This window comes from Aquarana catesbeiana, linkage group LG02, assembly GCF_042186555.1.
Source record: "Aquarana catesbeiana isolate 2022-GZ linkage group LG02, ASM4218655v1, whole genome shotgun sequence".
In the NCBI taxonomy this organism is placed as follows: domain Eukaryota; kingdom Metazoa; phylum Chordata; class Amphibia; order Anura; family Ranidae; genus Aquarana; species Aquarana catesbeiana.
Genome location: NC_133325.1, coordinates 270,134,354 through 270,156,726, shown reverse-complemented (window position 1 = coordinate 270,156,726; position 22,373 = coordinate 270,134,354). Strand labels below are relative to the sequence as shown.

Sequence of the window (22,373 nt, the reverse complement as noted above, 5' to 3'; positions counted from 1 at the left end):
CCACTGTTTAATGACACAGTTATGTGTAGTCTAAACATGTTCTTTCTTTGCTATGATGTGAATTTTTTTTTTAATTTAACTTTGACTTATAGTTTATAATTTGTACAGTTATGTATACAATTATGTGATACTATATAATAAGCTGTACGTCAAATGTGGTCCAGTGCCAGTTCTTTGAGTTTTCCACTAGATGGCGATAGTTCTGCATTTAACACATACACAGAACTTGTATCTTAGGCCAAACATACCAAATTAGAATGTTTCATTTTTAACTATATATATATATCTATATATATATATATATATATATATATATATATATATATATATATATATATATATATATATATTATAATATAATATAATTTTTTTTTTATAAAGATTCTTATACTCAATCTCTGTGTAAAATCATTTAATACATGTAGTTTGGCATGAGTGATTGCCTAGCGCTTTTTCCCTAAAAATCTGCTGAGATCACTTAGGACCCAAACACACATACATTGTGTGACCTTTACTAGTTAGAGATCTGAAATAGGCATGGGGAGAATAAAAGTCTCTCGGTGCAATTTTTTCACTTAAAGTGAAAGAGCAGTAAAAAGGTTTGTTTTTGTTTTATATGCGTGTCAAAAGCTTTGTTTTTTGGTGCTTGTTGAAGCTGGTTTGACAGGCATTTTCAAGCAAAGACAAAACAATGCCTGTGTGTTTAGGTTCTTTTAATACATTTTTTTTTTCCAGTTCTTTGTGCTCTCTCGAGTGAAGGTAATGGTCTGTTTCCTTTAAAATTTATTAATTAAAGCTGAACTCTGTAATGGCAGGGATGACTAAGCAAGCGACCCACAGGGATCTCAGTACTCCAGTCAGTTTCAGTGCTGGATGGTCGGCATTTACAGCTCTGTATGGGATGGATAAAAATAAAGGTTTTAAACAACGAAGCAGCGGACAGACTGCAATAGGGGTCATTTATTTTTAAAATGCAAATGTATAAAAAAATTAGATTTTACCCAGAGATCAGCTTTAAGCTCCATTCACACTTGTCATTCCTCTTTGACATCAAAGTTGCATGACAAAGCGCAGCCTACTCTTTTCTATAGCACCTGTTCAAATTGGTGCAACTTCAAGTCGCAGCGACTTTGAAAAGGTGCCTGCACTACTTTTATGCCACTTTTGATGTGACTTTGAGTGTAAATTTGGATCAAAGCCGCATTCAAAGTTGCTCTCCAAAGTAGCACTAGAAGTCGTGCAACTCTGTAGTCGCAGAAGTGTGAATGGAGTCTTAAAGTCCTTCTCCCACTACTTAAATCAGTAGTAAACCACGGTTAAAGAAGAAAAAAAATCCCCTGCAAGAAATGTCATAATGTGCTATTGTGCATCACATACTAGCACATTATGAGAGACTTACCTTAAAATGAAGTCCTCCAGCATCGCGCTGTCACCACTGAGAGGGCTTCCATCTTCACCCGGTCTTCCTTCCTGGTTTACAGCCTTCAGCTACATGAGTGGCCAGGGGCACAATGACGTCATTACCATGCATGCGTGCGAGAGCCACAATTTACAGAACAGTATGCCGAACTTTTTAGAGTGCACGTGTCTGTGATGTCCCTGGCTGCATGCAATATCTCCTAAACAGTGCAAGTTTGGAAGATATTCACAGTACCTACAGGTAAGCTTTATTACTGGCTTACCTGTAGGTAAAAGATGAAAAAGTGGGTTTACTATCACTTTGTTTCAGCATTGGTCCTTTTCTCTGCACCATTCAAGACCCTTAAGTTCAGGGTAGCCCAGCTTGTCCCTTGGAGGCGGCATCACCACAACAATTTGTGCTCACGTACAATGATGGCAGTTATTGCAAACATTGTTGCTGTCTGAAACATTGAGCGCCAGAGAAGAGGCCCTGGGCATCACACAACAAGCCTGAAGTCCTATCCAAAAAGCAAGTAAAAATAAAAAATATATGCTTGGACGAGGGATGAGTAGGGGTCTCCAGGAGGAGGATTGCTGGGAGGTAGGGAAGGATTGAACTTTTAGCTTAGCTAAAACTAAAATTGAACTTTTAGATATGACTCAAGTGGGCTCAATGCCCTTCTTGTAGTTGTAACTCAAACCCCCACTGCTCTTCTTGGCTATCTTAAAGATAAACAGAGCTTTCTTCTGCTGCATTCAAAATTAAAATAAATGGAGAATTAAATTGTAAAAGCAAGACCCCCCTTACTGTTTGTAAATCTCACTACAAATATACTGTATGTATTTCAATCAAAACTTCAGCTTTACACAAAGAACAAAAAAAAAAAAAAAAAAAAAAAAACGCCTCCATCTTTTTTTTCCTTAAGAGTTTTCTGGCTAGTCTAGTGACCTCACGGGCCCTTTCTTTCTCTTCTCCACCACCGATGGTCCTACACATTAGCATTATTCAGTGCAGAAGTATTTCTGAGTCCACACCAGGTGGGATAATACACCTCTAGGGGGTGTGCCCATGCAAGTCTGAGCTCATTTCAAGTGAGTTGATTGAAGCTGGCAGTCATTTCTCCTGGAAGATTGGTACCATCTATTGGTGGAACAAATTACTTCAGGGGACAGGGCCCGATTTAGAATTTGGGCTTACGTGCGTTTTTACAGGTTGTTGGTGTGTGTGTTTTTTTTTTTTTTTTTCCCTGTCCTTTTTCTACTTATAAATGCACCTCTGTTAGCCTGTGTGTCAATGCACACACAAGTGTTTACATGCTTATTAGCAGAGGAGTGTTTGCAAGCAAAACACACCCCCATCACCAGTGTGTTTTAGGAGAGGAGCTTTAGAGCCCCTTCACACACTGGGGGCGCCCGTGCGCTTGCGGTAAAGCGCTGCCTGTTTTAGCAACGATTTACTGCCGCTAGCGGGGTGCTTTTAACCGCAAAAAAGGGGTTAAAAACTCCATGTTGTGGCACTTTGGAAGGCTGCCCATTCATTGCAATGGGCAAGGGCGTTTTGGGAGCGCTGTATACAGCGCTCTCAAAAAATGCTGCTTGCAGGACTTTTTGTAATGTCCCACAAGCGCACCGCCCGCATGTGAAAGCACCCATTGCAATGATTGGAGGCAGTTTTCAGGCGCTTTACAGGCGCTATTTCTAGTGCTAAAATGCCTGAAAACTGCCTCAGTGTGAAAGGCGTCTTTGGGCAGCAAAACACAGAATGTGCCTAAACCAGTGTTAATTTTGTCGACTAACACATTTTAGTTGAATAAAATACGACTAAAACTACAATGCCATTTTAGTCAAAAGACTAAAACTAAATTGAAATTTGACTTCAAAATTAGCACTGGTCTGTAGTTCATACCTCAATGCCATAAATAATAACATATTAGATTTTTCACTCCAGCATTATCTAATGAGTTTGGAAATTGTAGAGAAATGTTAACTAATGCATTCATTTTAATGGGTGTAAGTAAATTGTAGTTTTAGTTGACTAAAATGTACTGGAGATTTTAGTCGACTAAATACGACTTAAACTAAAACAATTGCAGAAGACCAAAATAGGACTAAATTTAAAATGCCATTTTAGTCCTAAGACTAAAGCCTCGTACACACAGTTCGATTGTTGGCAGGGGATTGTCTGTTAACAGACTGTGGTCCTAAAATCTTACCGTTATTACGCTCCTTTTGACAATTGTTGTCCAATTTTTGGCCAACAAATGTTGTACACAAATCCGACACACAAAAGTTAAAAGTACAAACACGAATGCTCGGAATCAATGCTCACCAAACACAAAATTAGAAGAAGGGGTCCAAAGGGTGGCGCTCGAGCTGAAATTCCTCGTAGTACGTCACTACATTTGTGTTTGTGGCATGAGAATTGTGTAGCGTTAGTATGCAAGACAGGATCCAGGCACACGCCCTTTTGACAAAAATCAGACGCTCGTTTGGCCAACAGTCGTCTGTGTGTTCGAGGCTTAAGACTAAAACTAAATTGAAATTTGCTGCCAAAATTAACATTGGCCTAAATGCTAGGTTGGTTTAATTGGTTTAATGCATTCTAAAGGCCAGAATAAATGAATATTCTGGCCAATAGAATGCATTACCACACATGTGCAATATGTTGCTTTTACCATGTATTTACACAGCTTTTCTCCTGCCAGGAGAAAAGGCCTTCAGAGGAGCAGAGCAAAAACAGTGTGCAGGAGGCGTTGAAGGTATTGCAGCAAAAATGGATGGTTTATTCCAGGGCTTCACAAATTTGCTTTGAATCTAGGAGGCAGCTAAAGTTAGGTGCCAGTTTAATTTTTTTATTTTTTTCATCCTCTTCCTGCCCTGGCCAATTTTCACCTTTTAGCTCTGTTGCACTTTGAATGACAATTTTGCGGTCATGCAACACTGTACTCAAATTTAATTTCTTCTGGTGGTATTTATTCACCACTGTGCTTTTTATGTATTTTTTTTGCTAAATACACGAAAATAGACCAAAAATTTTGAACCCCCCCCCCCCTGTTAGCGCACTGATAAGGCAGCATTGATGGGCACTAATAGGTTGCCACACCAGCTGTCCAGGGTGGCTAGCAGGCTCTAGTGCTGCCCACACCCGACTCGAAGCTGCAGTCAAAACCCACCTGGGGGGGGGGGGGGGGACCAGAGCGCTCGGGGGATCCTTGCGAGGTTGTGTCTGGCTCAGGGCCATTGCTGACCCCGTTCAGAGCTTTCAGTTCCTGCTGCAGGGAGTCTCCCCGGACAGCTCAATCTAGACCAGCACCCAGCGGGAGGGAGGAGGGAGCCGCACAGGGCACACTTCCTGCCAGGGGCTCTGCTCCGGCCCTGTCAGCTCTGCTCTTCCCCATCTCTCCTACTACAATACAGCCCCACATCTGCCCTAACCTGCCATTCAGTCCCGCCCCTCTCCTCCTTTAACTCTGCTTCACAGCACTGCCCCTCCCCACCATCAGAAAACACATGCTACACATACCAGCAGTGGTGCGCCCCCCAATGCTAGCCACTGGGGCTGACAACAGCCCAGGCACAAGGCTGTATTCCCTAATGGCCTAATTCCTAGCATGTAGCAGTTTATGTAAAAACTGTTTCGTTTTAAAAAAAATCTGTATATTTTATTATTCAATGCAGTTCTTGAGCTCCAGTCCAGTGATTTATCCAAGCCGAGATGATGTCGCCAGTCTGCTGTAAACATGGGGAAACATTTTCTTGGTATTCCCACAACCCCCCCACCCACCCCGTGATCAGACTTGTGCATTTTTTTTTTTTTTTTAACTTTACAATGTTTTTTGAAAATCAATAAAGTAAAGTACATGTTAATCATATACAAAGTGTACATTTATCAATATATTAACGTCTTAAACAATCATTGGTCTGTTCTGCTAAATGAAACCATCATCACGCACATTTTTAGGAGAAAGATCAGCCGTTATCATATTCAGTGTACGGGGTATTGTATGTGTAGCTGGCATCTCATTTCTGTAAGGTGGCGATTTTGGTGGTATAATAACGGAGACTGACTGATTAACTTATTGAGTAGAAGTCGGATCGAAAGCGTATCTGTATCCCTTATGTTATAGATTAAGTGATTCTGTTGGTACAGGCTGCTGATCTGAGATAGTTATATGAAAAAGCCATGAAGTGGTTTAGGGTTGTCTAGATTGTATGAGGGAAAGGTACAGAAGAGAAATAGAAGGGGAAGGCGGTTAGGGTGGTGGAGGGTCTCTGTGATGTAAACCTTGTAGGCATTAGGTGGCAACCTACTGATATGTTAGAGATTCATGAACTAGATTTTTTGCGTAAATGTCAGTATTGGCATTGTTCATTCTTGACATGAAGTCCTCCCAGACTCGTCCCTTGGGTAGGGGAGGGAGGCCCAGCATCTATAGTCATACGTCTTGTGTGTTTGGGGAGTAAAGTTTCTAGGTCTGTGTTCAATTCACAAGGTTAGCGGGATCTAGACCCATTGGACTTTTGTATCTGTCTGTGGTTTGAAAATGGGTCCAGCATGCCCATATGCGAGAGAATTTGGTAGGGGTATCGTGCTATATAGATTAGTTCCTCCATCTCTGCTATCTTGCATATGCGCTTAAGCCATTCAGGTATGATCGGGGTATGAGGCAAGCTCCAGTGTGTTGGAATGCAAAGTCTAGCAGCATTGATCATGTGAAGAGCTAAGGATTTACACTATGCGTGTGCAGGTGTGGTTGAGTGATGGAAAAGGTGTTGTGCTGGTGTATGCTCCAAAGAGGAGGTGGAGAACTTGTGTGGTTATTTTGTAAACTTGCTTCCAGAATGTTTGTTTTACAGGACAGGTCCACCATATATGTAGAAGTGTTCCCGGTTCTTTGGAGCAGCTCCAACATTAGTCAAATGTCTCATTGTTAATTTATTCAGTAAAACTGGCATTTGGTACCATCGAGTCAATAGCTTATAATAGTTTTCTTTTATTGTAACGTTTTTTGACCCCTTATGTGTGATAGTGAAGGTGCGTTCCCAGTGTTCATTGGAAAGCTCCACGTTTAAGTCCTTTTCCCAAGCCTGGTATGCTTTCCCTGAATTGGAAGGTATGGATGCAAAAAGTATATTGGTATATGCTAGAGATGTGTTCAATAGTTTTGTATAGGGCTGGGAAAAGAATCGATTTGAATCGAGTTGAGAGGTCAAATCGATTCAAATTTTCAGCAAATCGATTTTTTTTTTTCCACCAGGACCAGAGCTGACACAGCACCGGTCCTGAGGAGCTGCGGGCAGGAGTTTTTAGGTGAGGCCGCGGCTTCGGCCTAGTTCGCGAGGCTGGATGCCACAGACTAAGCCGAAGCCGCGGCCTCGCCTAAAATCTCCTGCCCGCAGCTCCTCAGGACCGGCGCAGTGTCCATCAAAAAAAAAATTTGAATCGTGAATCGAGTTTTTTTTTTTCCATCTGATTTTCCTATTGTGTGTACAGGCCTTTAGTGTGGTATTTGCATTTGGAGTCTATTGCTGTGAACCCACATTGTGCGTTCAAAGGAGCTGTCCATGCAAGTTAAACGGGCCATCGTAAGGCTTCAAAAACAAAAAAAATCTACAGTTTGGTACATTCTGAGGAAAGAATGCACTGGTGAGCTTGGCAACATAAAAAGGGCTGGAAGCCCATGGAAGACAACAGTGGGGGATGATCGCAGGATACTCTGTTAAAAAAAACGAATTCACAACATCCAGACAAGTGAAGGACACTCTCCAGGAGGTAGGCGTATCATTGTCAAAGTCTTCAATCAAGAGAAGACTTCACCAAATACAGAGGGTTCACCACAAGGTGCAAACCATTCATATGCCTGAAGAATAGAAAAGCCAGATTAGACTTTGCCAAAAAACAGTTCTGTAAAAGCATTCTTTGGATGGATGGAACTAAGATTAATCTGATTAATCTGTACCAGAATGACGGGAAGAAAAAAAAGTGTGAAGGATTGGAACAGCTCATAATCCAGAGCACACAACATCATCTTTAAAACCTGGTGGAGGCAGTGTGATGGCATGGGCATGCGTGGCCTTCAGTGGCACTGGGTCATTGGTGTTTATTTATGATATGACAGACAGAAGCAGCTGGATGAATTCTGCAGTGTTTAGAGATATACGGTCTGCCCAGATTCAGCCAAATGCAGCAAAGTTGATTGGACGGCGCTTCACAGTACAGATGGACAATGATCCAAAACACACTGCAAAAGCAACCCAGGAGCTTTTGAAGGAAAATAAATGGAATATTCTGTAATGGCTGAGTCTATCACCTGATCTCAACGCAATTGAGCATGCCTTTCACTTGCTGAAGGCAAAACTAATGTCGGAAAGACCCACCAACAAAGAACAACTGAGCACAGCTGCAGTTAGAGCCTGACAAAGCATCAGAAAGGAGGAAAACCAGTCTTTGGTAATGTCCATGGGTTCCAGACTTCAGGCAGTCATTGCCAGTAAAGGATTCTCAACAAAATATTAATCATCATTTTATTTATGATTATATTCATTTGTCCAATTACATTTGGGCCCCTGAAAATGGGGGACTGTATATAAAAATGGTTGCAGTTCCTAAAATTTTGTACTTGATTAATTATGTTCAACCCCTTGAATTAAACCTGAAAGTCTGCACTTCAGATTCATTTGGATCGTTTCCTTAAATTTTATTCTGGTTGCATACAAATACAAGAGTATGAAAATTGTGCCTGTGCATAACTCCCAACTTTGGAACTTGAGAATGAGGGACACCTAGATATAGAGAAGGCATGTGTTTACGCACCTTGGCTATAATGGGCGTGGCTAAAACACGCTGAATACTGAGGTGGCTTAAAGGAGCGTACTTAAATAGATTTTAAGCCTACATATGGTATATACTGTATACAATCTGCAATGCTTGTACTTAGTTACTGTGCTATGAGGTGCTCTGACATAACTCTATACTTAATAAAAAAAAAAAAAAAAAAAAAAAAGCTTTGCCACGTATATACTCGGCTACAGTCAGGCGATGCGGTATACTTAGTCACCCTTTATATTTTATTTTATTTATTTATTTCAGGTACTTATATAGTGCCGTCAATTTACGCAGCGCTTTACATATCGGAGTCCCTCTTTCACACCATTTGTCCCTTTCTTCACATTAGAAGACCCCTAATATCAGGTGCCCCCCTTCAAATTAGGAGCCCCCTTTTTATCATGAGTCCCCCTTTTCACACCAGAATGCCCCCTTAAAGTGCCCAGAGCAGGAGTGACCCCTTAGATCAGTGCCCCTAGACCAGGCTCCCCCGTTTTAAAGTGCCACAATTCGGAATGCCCCTTTAGAGCTTCCCCCATAGAGTGCCAAGATTAGAGTGCCCAGAGCAGGAGTGACCCCTTGGATCACAGTGCCCATATAAATCAGGTTTGCGCATTAGAATGCCAAGAGCAGGAGAGTGACCCCCTGAGTGTGCCAAGAGCAGGAGAGTGACCCCCTGAGTGTGCCAAGAGCAGGAGAGTGACCCCCTGAGTGTTCCAAGAGCGGGAGAGTGACCCCCCCTAAGTGTGCCAAGAGCGGGAGAGTGACCCCCCCCCGAGTGTGCCAAGAGCGGGAGAGTGACCCCCCTGAGTGTGCCAAGAGCGGGAGAGTGACCCCCCTGAGTGTGCCAAGAGCGGGAGAGTGACCCCCCCTGAGTGTGCCAAGAGCGGGAGAGTGACCCCCCCTGAGTGTGCCAAGAGCGGGAGAGTGACCCCCCCTGAGTGTGCCAAGAGCGGGAGAGTGACCCCCCCTGAGTGTGCCAAGAGCGGGAGAGTGACCCCCCCTGAGTGTGCCAAGAGCGGGAGAGTGACCCCCCCTGAGTGTGCCAAGAGCGGGAGAGTGACCCCCCCTGAGTGTGCCAAGAGCGGGAGAGTGACCCCCCCTGAGTGTGCCAAGAGCGGGAGAGTGACCCCCCCTGAGTGTGCCAAGAGCGGGAGAGTGACCCCCCCTGAGTGTGCCAAGAGCGGGAGAGTGACCCCCCTGAGTGTGCCAAGAGCGGGAGAGTGACCCCCCCTGAGTGTGCCAAGAGCGGGAGAGTGACCCCCCCTGAGTGTGCCAAGAGCGGGAGAGTGACCCCCCCTGAGTGTGCCAAGAGCGGGAGAGTGACCCCCCCTGAGTGTGCCAAGAGCGGGAGAGTGACCCCCCCTGAGTGTGCCAAGAGCGGGAGAGTGACCCCCCCTGAGTGTGCCAAGAGCGGGAGAGTGACCCCCCCTGAGTGTGCCAAGAGCGGGAGAGTGACCCCCCTGAGTGTGCCAAGAGCGGGAGAGTGACCCCCCCTGAGTGTGCCAAGAGCGGGAGAGTGACCCCCCCTGAGTGTGCCAAGAGCGGGAGAGTGACCCCCCCTGAGTGTGCCAAGAGCGGGAGAGTGACCCCCCCTGAGTGTGCCAAGAGCGGGAGAGTGACCCCCCCTGAGTGTGCCAAGAGCGGGAGAGTGACCCCCCCCTGAGTGTGCCAAGAGCGGGAGAGTGACCCCCCCCTGAGTGTGCCAAGAGCGGGAGAGTGACCCCCCCTGAGTGTGCCAAGAGCGGGAGAGTGACCCCCCCTGAGTGTGCCAAGAGCGGGAGAGTGACCCCCCCTGAGTGTGCCCAGAGCGGGAGAGTGACCCCCCCTGAGTGTGCCAAGATCACAGGATTCCCCTTATCAAGATCAGGCATACCCCTAGATCAGTGAAATGGGAGGGGGAGAGGGGACAAGAGAAGTTGTAAGAACCGGTTCACATGGCTGTGATGTGGGAACCCTGCAAATCCACTGCGGGTTCCCGCATCGGATGTTTTTCTGGCGGCAGTTCACACTGCCCTATGCGAACTGCTGGGAGTGTCAGTTAAAAGTTAATGACAACCCCAAATCAGTTTGCATATCGCAGTGCGATCTGCAAATTTGGACAGGAATCGGATGCCATGGGTGTGAACACACATGCGATCTGATTCTGGTACGGACCGAAAAAAGGGTCCTGTGCGAGTTAGGTCTGAATGCGATGCGATTTCAGCCATACTATCTGTATGACTGAAATTGCATTGCACAGAGATCGCATGTGATTTGCACTACAGTGCGGTGTGAATCACATCTGATGTCGGACAACGCTGCAGTGTGAACCGGCACTAAAGAAGGACCGGCCATGGTATATATGATTTGATCATGTAAACGTTATTGATACAAAAATGAATCATTTAAAACGGGCACAATGAGCAGGAGAGTGACCCCCTCTAAACACCATTAAATTTGGTTAAAAGTAAGGAGACAAAGTTGTCACTTCAACAAACACACAGGATGTCGCTCACATGTCCATTCATGCCACAAACTAAGTATGGAGACTTCCAGGTATCGTGGTCTAGGTGTGGATTAATCGGGCACAAAGCAATATTTGTCCCTTGCGGGGCTTGTATGTTGTTTGTGTCATTCACCCCTTGATATCCTAGACCTGACCTTTGTGACAGTCCTTAGGCATAGCGATACATATGGAAAGTAACCCGCACTGCATGTGGACAAATTGAATATAGGGTAACAGCTGGATGGATTGCCTGAATCACGGTTGGCCAATTCTGTGCAGTCGTGGACTATTCCTCTCGGGGAGTAGAGTGAATGGACTCGCAGAAATAGTTAACAGTCCATGGTTAGATAAGGATCCATGTCAGGCCTGAGTGGAAATGCATAGTGATGCCTACTTTTGATTCCCCCTTATTGCCATAAGGCATCCAGTTGCCTCATCAAAGTCCAGAGGCAGATGTCCCCATTGTATGGCTATGAGCCAGTATGTGGACTGATTGGTTGGATGCAGGGAGGTGATAGCCAGATGTATGGCTGTATTGACCAGTCACCTTCCCAGTGATTGGATCGCGGGATTCCCCTTATGATGATCAGGCATACCCCTAGATCAGTGCCTTTTACCACCATAGAGGAGAACAGGAGCCCCCGACCCCCCTTGTATCAGCTCAGTGGCTCCAATTGGAACAGGCACTGCCTGTTGTGGTGAGGGGTGGGCACAGCTTACTGACAGACTTTATGCTCAGCAGGCAGCAGCTCCATAATAAGAATCAGGGCCAGGCAGGTGATAATGTGATGGTGAGGGGGCGGGTGCAGTTTACATACATTTCCAGAAGAAATTCTTCTTCCTCCGGGGCTGGGATAGGAAACTTCCCTCTTGTGCTGTGCCTGGCTCAGCCCACAGCGAGAGAGACACAAATTCCTTCCTCCATGGCCCGGCTGGGCTGAGAGCTTCTTCCTCTTTCCTTTCTTTAGTGCGGCTGGCAAGTACAGAGGCGCCACATGTCCCAATGCTTTCAAAACCTAGCGCTTCTGTGCAGTACTGAGATCAATACGCCACTAATGATGCCGGGACTCACTGAAGAGCAGCGGCTTATGCGGCCAGAGCTGTAGTATTCTTCCTCTATATGAAAGAGTCCCCAGACTTTTTTTGTCACACAGAACACACAGGTAAAATTTTCTTTAAAAAAATTGTGTGACATGTATTGGACATTCAAGTGTGTAAATTTTGGGGGTGCTTTGTGGGTGCTTTAGCACACCCAAGCACTCACCTGGCACCACCCCTGGATGCGGGACAATGCTTAGCTGAGTGGGACATACTTCAGAATCCCGGGCTGTCTCACAGAATCCGGCACTGTTGGGAGGTATGCCTGTGTCCAAATACCGTATATATGGACTGAGCTGTACATGCATACATAAAAATCAAAGTATTTTGTTCAGCATTCACTGTATTCCTGAAAACTGGATTCCGTTTATTTAATGCTAGATTGGGAAGGGTTTATAAAATAAACAAGGCAGGTAAAAAATAAATTACATTTTGAGTAATTTTTCCTGGCTTTAATGGATAGAAAAAAAATGAATGGTAGACATTCGTTTGGAATTTTTTGGTTCTGTGAATGTGATGTTTACACTAGAGGAAGACTTTTATGGGAACCTTTTATGCTAAGATTGCAACATGGACTGTTGAAGTGCAGCATTGCCAGCCACAGAGTGATACTCCTGTACTCTGTTTTTATTAACTGAACCTAAACATCTGCACTACATGGCTCTTCTACCAAAACGGTCTGTATGGAATTCATCATTCAAATGATGACGATTCCTAGAGAGTTAGAAATAAGCAAAGATCAGTAATGTAATCTTACAAGAGCTTAAGAATGTTTTAGGACAAAAAAAAAGTGCTTTTGAATTTGTGGTACACATTCTTTACTGTAGGGTCTACCTGGTAGGGCTTAGGAGTTTTACACAAAATTTTGTTAGCGATAAAGGCTCTATTTAGTGTCTAGATCAGTAGTTCTTATAGTGCCTTGACCCCTTGATAAAATTTCCCAAGTTGTGGGGACCCCGAACAGTAAAATTATTTTCGTAGCATAGGTTGTCAACAAGACAAGTAATTTGTGCTCCTAATCCACGGACATTTAGTGCTACCTGTGTCCCTTCCAGTCGTACCGTATTACACCTATGCTGAGATCAGGAGATAGGGGCCCCTCCCACTTCACATACCTCACCAGTCAGCTGACCCATAGTCTCTGTCCCCCAGCCATGCCGTGAACTGAATGGGCGGCTGCGAAGAGGCCGAGTGGGCGGCCGCGGGCTACAGGAACAGCCTTCTTGGGCGGCTGAAAAAAATGCTGGGAGAGCAGTGCAGGCTTCAGGAACAGCCCAGGATTTGTTGACCCCTGGCAAATCATCATTCGACCCCTGAGGGGGTCCCTACCCCCAGGTTGAGAACCACTGGTCTAGATGGTGCCTCTAATTGTAGTTTATATTATATACAGATTTTTAAAAATTGGTGTAGATACTCCATATACTGGAGATATATACCTGTATATCTTCAACAACTTTGGCAAGTCTCAAATGTGACCAACTGTGGTGCTTTCCAGACCTCTGTTACTGTGTTGGTTAGCCAGAGCGTATTATTAGGTTCCAGAGCCATAGCACAGGCTCTGGTGTGACTCAGTCTGTGAAGGAGTAGGCAGTGAGTAAGCCTTTGGACATGGCAAGGCTAGCCTGGAATATGACCTTCGGGCACTGGCTCTGCATTGTGGTGCTTTACAGAGCTCTATACATTGTTGGCCACAGATCACTCTTGTAGTGGGTAAGGTCAGTCAGGCCATTTTTTCCCTAACAATCGTTATGGAATATGAAAAATTGCAGGGGGGGGGGCTTTTGTGTGCATCACCCCCCCTCAGCACCCACAATACTTACCGGGACCCCATCTGTCCAACGACGTCCACGAGTGTGTCTGCCGTCTGGGATTCCCCCTCCTGATTGTCTGAGACACAGCAGCAGTGCCATTGGCTGCTGTCAAAGTCAGTTAGCCAATGAGGAGAGAGAGGGGCGGGGCTGAACCACAGCTCCATGTCTGAACGGACACATGAACCTGCAGCTCGGTTCGGGTGCCCCCATAGCAAGCTGCTTGCTGTGGGGGCAATCAACAGGAGGGAGGGGCCAGAAGCACACAAGAGGCACCCGAGAAGAGGCGGATCTGGGCTGCTCTGTGCAAATCCACTGAGAAGGAAAGTAGAACATGTTTTGTTATTTTTTATAGAAAAAAAAAACTAGACTTTACAATCACTTTTAATGAAAGATCTCTGAAAATGTGTCCTTTAAATGATTGCAAGTTCTCGCAGCAAATCCTGGAAGTACAGTTTAACACTGTACTTCTCAATGCAATTCTCAAACGAGAAACCTGCATTTCTGCCACTAGGGGGCACTGCATGGGAATGGCTCTAGTTGAGTTTGCTGTTGGCTCCATCTTGTACCTCCTACAGTTGGGTGATTGTTGGAAATACAGTAGATGATCGTTTTTGTCATCTTTTAATTGACAGGTAAAAGGGTAAATTTTTGTTTTTGAACCTTTAAATGATTTCTATTAATGTTCTCCACCATTACAGCATAATGTTTTCCTATAGTCTGGTCAGTAAATTGTTTTTTCTTTTCCTCCTCTCAGTAAAATAGTGAGACCAACATCTATAGTTCGGAAACCTTTCCATAGTGCAATTTCTGCTAAGAGCAAAGCTGCATTTTGCAGATATTCTTTTCCAAATGCTACAAGGATGACAAAACACCATGCATGCCAGAGGTTTAAAGACATTAAAAGTACTTGTGGAATGAAATGATGAGGACCAAAATTAAAGTGTGAGTAGCTTTTCCCTCCATAGTTTTCATTCCAGAAACGCTTTTTCTGCTGCTTCTGGATTGTCAGTGTTTCTTCACCAGCAGCATCTTTAAGTAAGATAGTGTTACAAACCACGGCCTCCCAAATACACAATCCCTTTATTTATAGATAAAATGACACCTGAAAGTCAGAAGAACACTCATCAAGCTCTTGTAAGAGCAATATATACATTTTTTTTTTTTTACATCCCCCCCCCCCCAGTGCATGCAGTGCATGAAAGATTATATTGCATTTTGTTTAAGTGAATTGTACCACAACACACATCATGATGCAATGTGGCGATTCAAAAATGACTGGCACCTGCAATGCACCTAAGATGCTTTACTGCACACCACAGAAACGCATGAGTTTAACCCTTTGTTTCCACAGTGTTTAGGTGTGTTAACCCTAAAGTACAAGCACAGTGACGTGTATTCATGTTTATATTCATTGGCAGACAGTTTGTATGTCACAGTTATCACCATAGTAGCGTAAAGCTCACCATACACTATACAATCTCCTTTTAGATTTCCCATCTATGTAGTGCAAGGGCCTGCCTGATTGGAAAGATTGACGTGACCTCCTATTATATAGTTTTGGTAAATGTAAAGGAGATTGTATGTAGAGTTTACAATCAGATTGTATAGTGCAGTCTTTTTCAATCAAGGTGCTTTCTGGTTTCTTCAGGAGTGCCTTGGCGAAATGCCTAAAAATTGCCCAAAAAATGTTATACCAGCAGGTAGATCAAGCCTGCCTTTTAGTTACGGTACACAGAGCCACAGGTTTTCATTGTGCACCATTACAATCTTCCTGCTGCTGGCATCCTAATAACCAATGACATCAATACTTGATAAGGAGGATGTCGGGGGCATGCACAGCATCCTTGTTTGCCCCTTCCCCGTCCCTCTTCATCAGCAATGGGGTCACATTAGCTGTGTGAGGGAGAGAAACTGAGGCAGAAGAGAAACACGCAGTACCATGGTGCAAATATATAAGTGCTTTGGAAGAAGAAGAAAGGATGTTGCTGCTACATAAAACTATTGGTGTCGTTTTACCTCTTTAGAATGGGGTGCATTGAGATATTATTATTATTATTATTATTATTATAATACAGGATTTATATAGCGCCAACAGTTTGTGCAGCACTTTACAACATGAGGGCAGACAGTACACTTAAAATACAAATCAATACAGGAGGGATCAGAGGGCCCTGCTCCTTAGAGCTTACAATCTAGAAGGGAGGGTCAAGTGGAAACAAAAGGTAATCGCTGTGGGGGGGGGGGGGGGGTGAGCTGATGGAGAAAATGAAAATAGTTGTTGTTAGGTGTGGGTAGGGTAGGCTTCTCTGAAGAGAAGGGATTTCAGCCGAGATAAATATGTACATCATTGTAAAGGGTGCATTGACTGAAAAAAGGCTGACAAACACTGGTATAAGGTATGTCTATCTCAACAAATATCTGAATCTTTTAGGGCTCACACTCATGGGCACAAAAAACAATGCCTCTAAACACCAATTTCTGGTGGCCAATGTGCCTGTGCATATTCTGGCATTGAAACCGCTCTTTTCTTGGTGAGGAAATCAGGCAGTTGTATAACATAATAGCCAGGAGGCTGGAAAACTGTTGCGATGGTGGGGCATGGGAACATTCCCTGCATGGAAAGACCAGATGTGATCAGAACAAGACAAGAAGCCCCAAATCATACTCTGACATATGGCTCATTACAAGCTCTCTGAAGCTGATCCTTAAATTAATAGACCATCATGTAATTTTCTTTTTTTTTTTTTTTCTTACATCAATCCAATATTCTATATAACTGCATATTTGATGGAAATAAAGTCAACTGTCTGTAGCCCTGATACAGAGTAAGTTTGCTTTCACCAGAACTGCACAGTCACTGAGTCATACTACACTTTGCATGACAATACTGACTTAATCGGGAGTGATTTTTGGGCAGATGGAAAGTTCTGGCCTGTCTTCTCACGGGTTGGAAGAAGCAGAACTAAAGCAAGATTGCTTCTGTCAGTCTGAAGCTCCCAAGTGACTTGCTGTCAGAAAACCATTTCCAGAGCAGGCACATCATTCCTATGGTCACCCTTTAAGGCATATTGTGTTGCCATAGTGACAGTGATGACTGCATTTTTCCCTTCCCCTAGAAAGCTGTTTGTCTCTCCCCTTTTAAAATCCATAATGAAGTATTAAACATCAAATGGTAAATTTGGGTCAGGAGAAGCCTTTGCGTGTGCTCGATCGCAAGGCTTTCTGGGAGAGAAGCATGTCTGTTAGCTGCTTCCCCATCCTCTGTGCCTTGCAGCAGCAGTAAACTGCATCCTTTTTTTTTCTGCTTTTTATCTCGGGCATTGCTCAAGGCTGTTTTAGGAAGAGCAGAGGGAATTGATCATATGTATCTGGATGCTTTGTAATCTTTTAATTCTAATATTTTTATAATTTTGTGGTGCCTGAGATTTTTTTTTTTTCTGCTTCCTCCATCCTTCCTTGGTGCTGTGCTTAGTCAATGCGTGAGAAATCCTCGCTGTGTGCAGAGTAGGCATTTGGTGAGAAGGGATGCAGATGAAGGCTGTCAGAGTAAGTGAGGGGAAGGCACGCTGCAAATGGGGCCAGGGATGCTAGAGATGTACACTGGAAAAGGCTGGGAATGGGTTGCACTACTAGTGTAATCCTTTTCAAAAGCATTTGCACCGTACTAGAGAGGAACTGTGCTTATATCTGCAAACAGCAAGGAGAAAATAATGCTATCGAGTATACCGTACAGAGCTTATCAAGAGAAGATTCTGGCTTCACACATTCATCATTGGTAAGTTTGGTGCCTTATTGCAGTATAGTGCACATTACCTTGCTAAGATCAGTTTTTCATATGATCACATTTGATAATTCATTATTCTCTTTTTAAATCCCATTTTTCTCTGCATGGTAGTGTTCTGCACGTCAATTGATGAAATACCACATATGGTGGAATAAGCTCATTTAGACTTACATATGCATTGAAAAGACTGTGCTATATGATTTGTGTGGTTACAAATTTGTGACTCCGTTACGTCCTGCCAACATCTTTGCATATTTCCTTTTTTTAAAAAAAAAAATTATGTTATGTAAACTAACTTGTGTGAGCAGTATTCAGCTCTTGGCATTTATAAATGACCATATTTCACTTGGGCCAGTCTAGCAATGTTGGTGATCTATATGTGTTAGATCCAACTGTCACATGTCTACTAGAGTCCTGTGGTACTCTTGTACTATATTTTTGTTGTCATGGACATTTTATATGAATGAGGATTGTATTAATGCTGTGGTGGTGGTGAGCTCTGCTGTTCACTGAGAAGAAATGGGGAGCATGGCTAGGTGTGTCAGAATGTCAGTAAGCCAAAAGGAAGGAAGTGAATCTTAACAGGATGAATGCTAAGAGTCCATTCACCTAAAATTGATTGATCAGGGTTTGGTCAGCTGGTTGAACTACTATTGGATCTCTCCAGGACTCTAGAGGCAAAATTGCCCCAGGCGTACCGCTATCTAAATGCTGCAGCCATTAGGAAAATGTCTCACTCTCCATGTGGAATTTTTTCCTACATATTACATTAGAGTAAAAGCAGTGAGAATGAAGACACCGGGTGTTCCCATGGAGAGGTTTTGCAGGGTGAGCTCTGTAGGAAAGGTAAGCCAATGGGAAAATCAAGCCACCAGCATCCACCCATAGCTGACGGATTGGTTTTAGTCTTTCTGACTTTTTATCATGCAGTTAAAGTAATTGCATATCACCCTGTAAAACCCAGAAATAAAAGGCAAAACATGTATAAATAAAAAAATTATACATTTCTTTTTCCCCTGTTTTATAAGCAATCACATTCCCTCTGTTCTCAGCTGCATGCATAAGAGCTAGGGGAGGAGAAGCTGCCATGCACTGATCTTGCCAGTAAAAGGCTGTGTGGCGGGGGGGTGTCAGGACAAGTCTCATTATTGGAGGAGAGCAGGCCGAGTTCCCAGCATAGCTAGAGAACTGACCATGGTGTGTTCTTCTGCTTAATGTGGTCAGTTTTTCAAGCAGATTGGATGTAAGTAGGTGTAAACAAACACATGTACATTTACACCTGCCGCTCCATAGAGGAGAGTGGAGGTTCCAGTTGGTTCTGCTTGAAAAACGGACAGGTGGACCCAATCAGAACGTTTGTGGGAAAGGTGCAAAATCTGGTGCAGCTGTGCATGGTAGCCAATCGGCTTCTAATAGCTTGTTCAGTTAAAGCTGGGGTCCACCTATCTATCGTTTTTTTTTTTTTTTTTTTTGGAGTTCATTCACAAACTTTTCTTCTCATGATTATCTACTCACATGTTCTGTGTAATAAGTCCGCCTGTGTCCGATTTCGTTGTAAAGAATAACTTATAAAATTCACTGAAGGCGGTTTCCATCTTCATTGTGGGCATTTGAAGCCCACAAGCATGTATTTCCTGGATGCGGTGAATGCTGTGCTCCCAGCATTCACCGAGATGTTGTGATGACGCTGTTGAACAATGCATGCTGGGAAGCCTGAGACTAGCTCCCAGGGGACTGTGGGAGGTCTGGGAGAGGCTAGAAACACGCCTACTCCCTTGGGAGGAAAACCAGGAAGTGCTAAGAAGATTAGAAAAAAAAAGGTAATTACGGCGATTTACATTTTTTTACACAGCATGTCAGCATCTGGGCAAGGAAGAGAATGCATAGAGATAATGTTCAAAATTTGGGTGGAACCCTGCTTTAAGCTTTGACAAAAAACCTGGAAGCTGATTGGATTTTATGGAAAGCTGCACCAAATTTTTCACTCTCCAGTTTTAGTAAATCAACCTTTATGCAACCCTGAAAAACACTTGATACTAGGGTTGCACTGATATCGTTTTTCTTACAGGGGCGAGTACCGATACTTTTGGTCAAGTACTCGCCGATACGAGTACCGATACTTTGCGGTGCAGTTTGCGTCAATACAAAATGGACTAAGAATCGCGTGCAATTTAAACAAGAATGATTCCTGTCTGAATCGCATGTGATTTCTCCCACATCTCCTGTGTGTGTGTGTGTGTGTGTGTGTGTATAGAAAGGGAAAAGGAGCATCTAGTGGGCAGTTTATTAAAAATGTTAGAACTCACATTAATACATATGTGGTTAATTGCAAAATCTGCATAGGTGTCCCTGTTCCACCGATGATAGAAAATCGCTGCTACTGGGGGAGATGTTCCGGGACCCCGTGGGTATAGGACGGAAGTGATGTCAGCTTGGGGGTGGAGTGCCTATACATATCCTCCAGCACCCGTGATTTTCTATTATTAGCGGGACCAGGACACCTATGCAGATTTTGCATTTGTCCATATATGTATTAGTGTGAGTTCTAACATTTTTAATAAACTGCCCACTAGATGGCACTTCCCTTTTTATACACACACAGGAGCAGTGGGGGAAATCGTATGCGATTTGGACAGGAACTGTACCGCATGCCTGTTCAAATTGCATGTGATTTTTTTTTTTTTTTTTTAATTCGTTTCAATTTGTGCCCATTCATTTTGTTTTGACGCAAATGTGTTGGGAGCATTTTCATGAGCACTCGTGAAAATGCTCAATATCGGTGCATCCCTACCCCATTTTTCCATGAACACAGTCAGTGTTGATGGAGGATCCCTTCCGCGGATCCAGCAGGGAAGAGGGGTTGGGGGGGGGGGCTGTCCCTGCCAGAACACCATGATTATTGCTAGCAGCTATATTTGCTTCCAAAAATCTGACATGCTGATTGTACCCAAGGTTGGTTGTACCCACATGGCGACTCTTCAGCTAAAAAGCCCCAAAAGCTGACCTTCCAAAAGTTAATGGTAGATTCACTTCTGCTGCCCGCACCACAGAATGCTCTTCTGCAGTGAAATGTACAATATTTGGCTGAAGCTTTCTCTGAAGTTCAGTGGTGAAAACAGCAGGAGAGGAAGGTATTTTCTATCATCTTTTGCAGGGATAGCTTTTTGGACCCTTTTTGATTTTAGTGACAGTCACCTTAACTGAACTTTAAAGTCATAATAAATTATTTCTGCTATTGCATTTATATTGATTCCTTTTATGACATTTTCTTCACAGCTTTTTAGCCTGTTTTCGTTCCATTGCTAGATTTTCACATTATTTGCCCATGTTTCTCCTAATCGGACATTATAACATAAGCTGAACTAATTAACAGATAATTAACATTTGTATTATTTATGCTGTGAAAGAAGGCCACGTTTTGTTTTGCTTGGGGGGTCTTTTGGTTACTGAATCATTTAGTTATGTTTGATGCTTTTAGTAGGTCTAGTAGGGTGTCCCCATTCAGAACTGATTCCCAGGGCTAAATATTGTACATAGCTGTGTGATGTTGGAAAGCAGTAATGAGGGGGAAAACAGAAAAAGCAATTAAACCCGAAAACTGGAGGGGATTCCCTGATGTATAGCTTATTGGTTTGTGTTTAGTTAATCCTTGATGAAAATGATTGGAGTTTATTTTGGAAGGTAGAGAAAATTCAGTTTGCCTGTGTGCTCTCCAGTAAAAAATGTAAACTGATATTTCATCCTGATATGATCACAGAGCTCCATGCTGCGTATAGCTACATACATACATACATAGCACGTAGGATGGTGTACTGCTTGGGTTAGTGAAGCTGCTGACTACAGCCTATGATGGGTGTTGGCTAATTTGTGCTTCACACTTTCCTTTTCCAAGCAGACTGAGTACACCAAATCCTGTAGCCGTTTACAACCAGAATATAATCCATTTTTCCATTGCCAGGTTTTAAATTGCATCTCCTATCTTTTGTTATTCCTATATTAGCTCTTAATCTGTAATTAAGCAAAGGCTTTTCTTTATTTGGTAAATCACACAAGCTTATTAGAGAGGATATCTAGTGTAGACTGCTGTTTATTTAAAACAACAGCTTTTCTTTATATGCCAACATCGTATACATGAGAAATTAGATTGACTTCTATTCCATGGGGTTTATTTACTAAAGGCAAATCCACTTTTGCACTACAAGTACACTTGGAAGTGCAGTTGCTGTAAATCTGAGGGGAAGATCTGAAATATGTGGAAGCTCTGCTGATTTTATCATCCAATCATGTACAATCAAAAATGCAGTTTTTTATTTTCCTTGCGTGTCCCCCTCAGATCTACAGCGACTGCACTTTCAAGTGCACTTGTAGTGCAAAGTGGATTTGCCTTTAGTAAATAACCGCCCATGTCTATCCTCCTTGTGCTTTCCTTCACCTTGCTGAACAACTGATGAAGAAATAGGTAGGGCATGCTAGTACTTAAGGTAAAAGTCACAAAGTGTCACATACATCCTGACACCATAAAGACACATTACAAATTTAAGTGCTTCAATACATCTCTGAGGAACACCTTGGTCCCTTTTAACATTTGCTGTCCAAATGCAGACACCTGGTAGTGATGGCACACGCACCCTTCCACTCTGAATCTCAAAGTTCTCCACTCTAGGATTGCCACATGGGGTGGTTTTATGACTATTGGCGCTTGCAAAATATTTTGCTTGTGTTTGTGTAGGCTTTAAGAGCTGCTCCTCATGGTTGTTTCTACAGTATTTACCGACACTTCCATGTATGTGATTTTATTTCCACTTTTTTGTTGTACAAAGGTTTACTGTAAATAGGACCTTGCATCATTGTAACTGTTTTAAGTTAAAATAATGAGTTGCCAGTACAGTCTTTGCATTCTCTATTGAGGCTGTATTCAGGGGATATCTTCCATTCCCCTAAGGTGTGTTTTGTTTTTTCTTTTAT

General features: G+C 43.4%; 1 protein-coding gene across 9 annotated transcripts in view; it reads left to right on the top strand.

Annotated features, from left to right (window-relative positions):
• The window catches only part of DOCK9 (dedicator of cytokinesis 9), a 433,207-nt gene that overhangs the window by 52,803 nt on the left and 358,031 nt on the right, over positions 1-22,373 (top strand). For 4 of the 9 annotated variants that reach the window (XM_073614417.1, XM_073614415.1, XM_073614412.1 and 1 more), the window contains exon 1: positions 16,773-17,399. The exons of 4 other annotated variants lie outside the window; for them this stretch is intronic. In XM_073614417.1, the coding sequence (XP_073470518.1) occupies positions 17,241-17,399 (159 nt within the window). In that variant the 5' untranslated portion in view covers positions 16,773-17,240. Of the gene's footprint in view, positions 1-16,771; positions 17,400-22,373 lie in introns of those variants that run through there. One more of the 9 variants, XM_073614416.1, reaches the window with a different exon arrangement.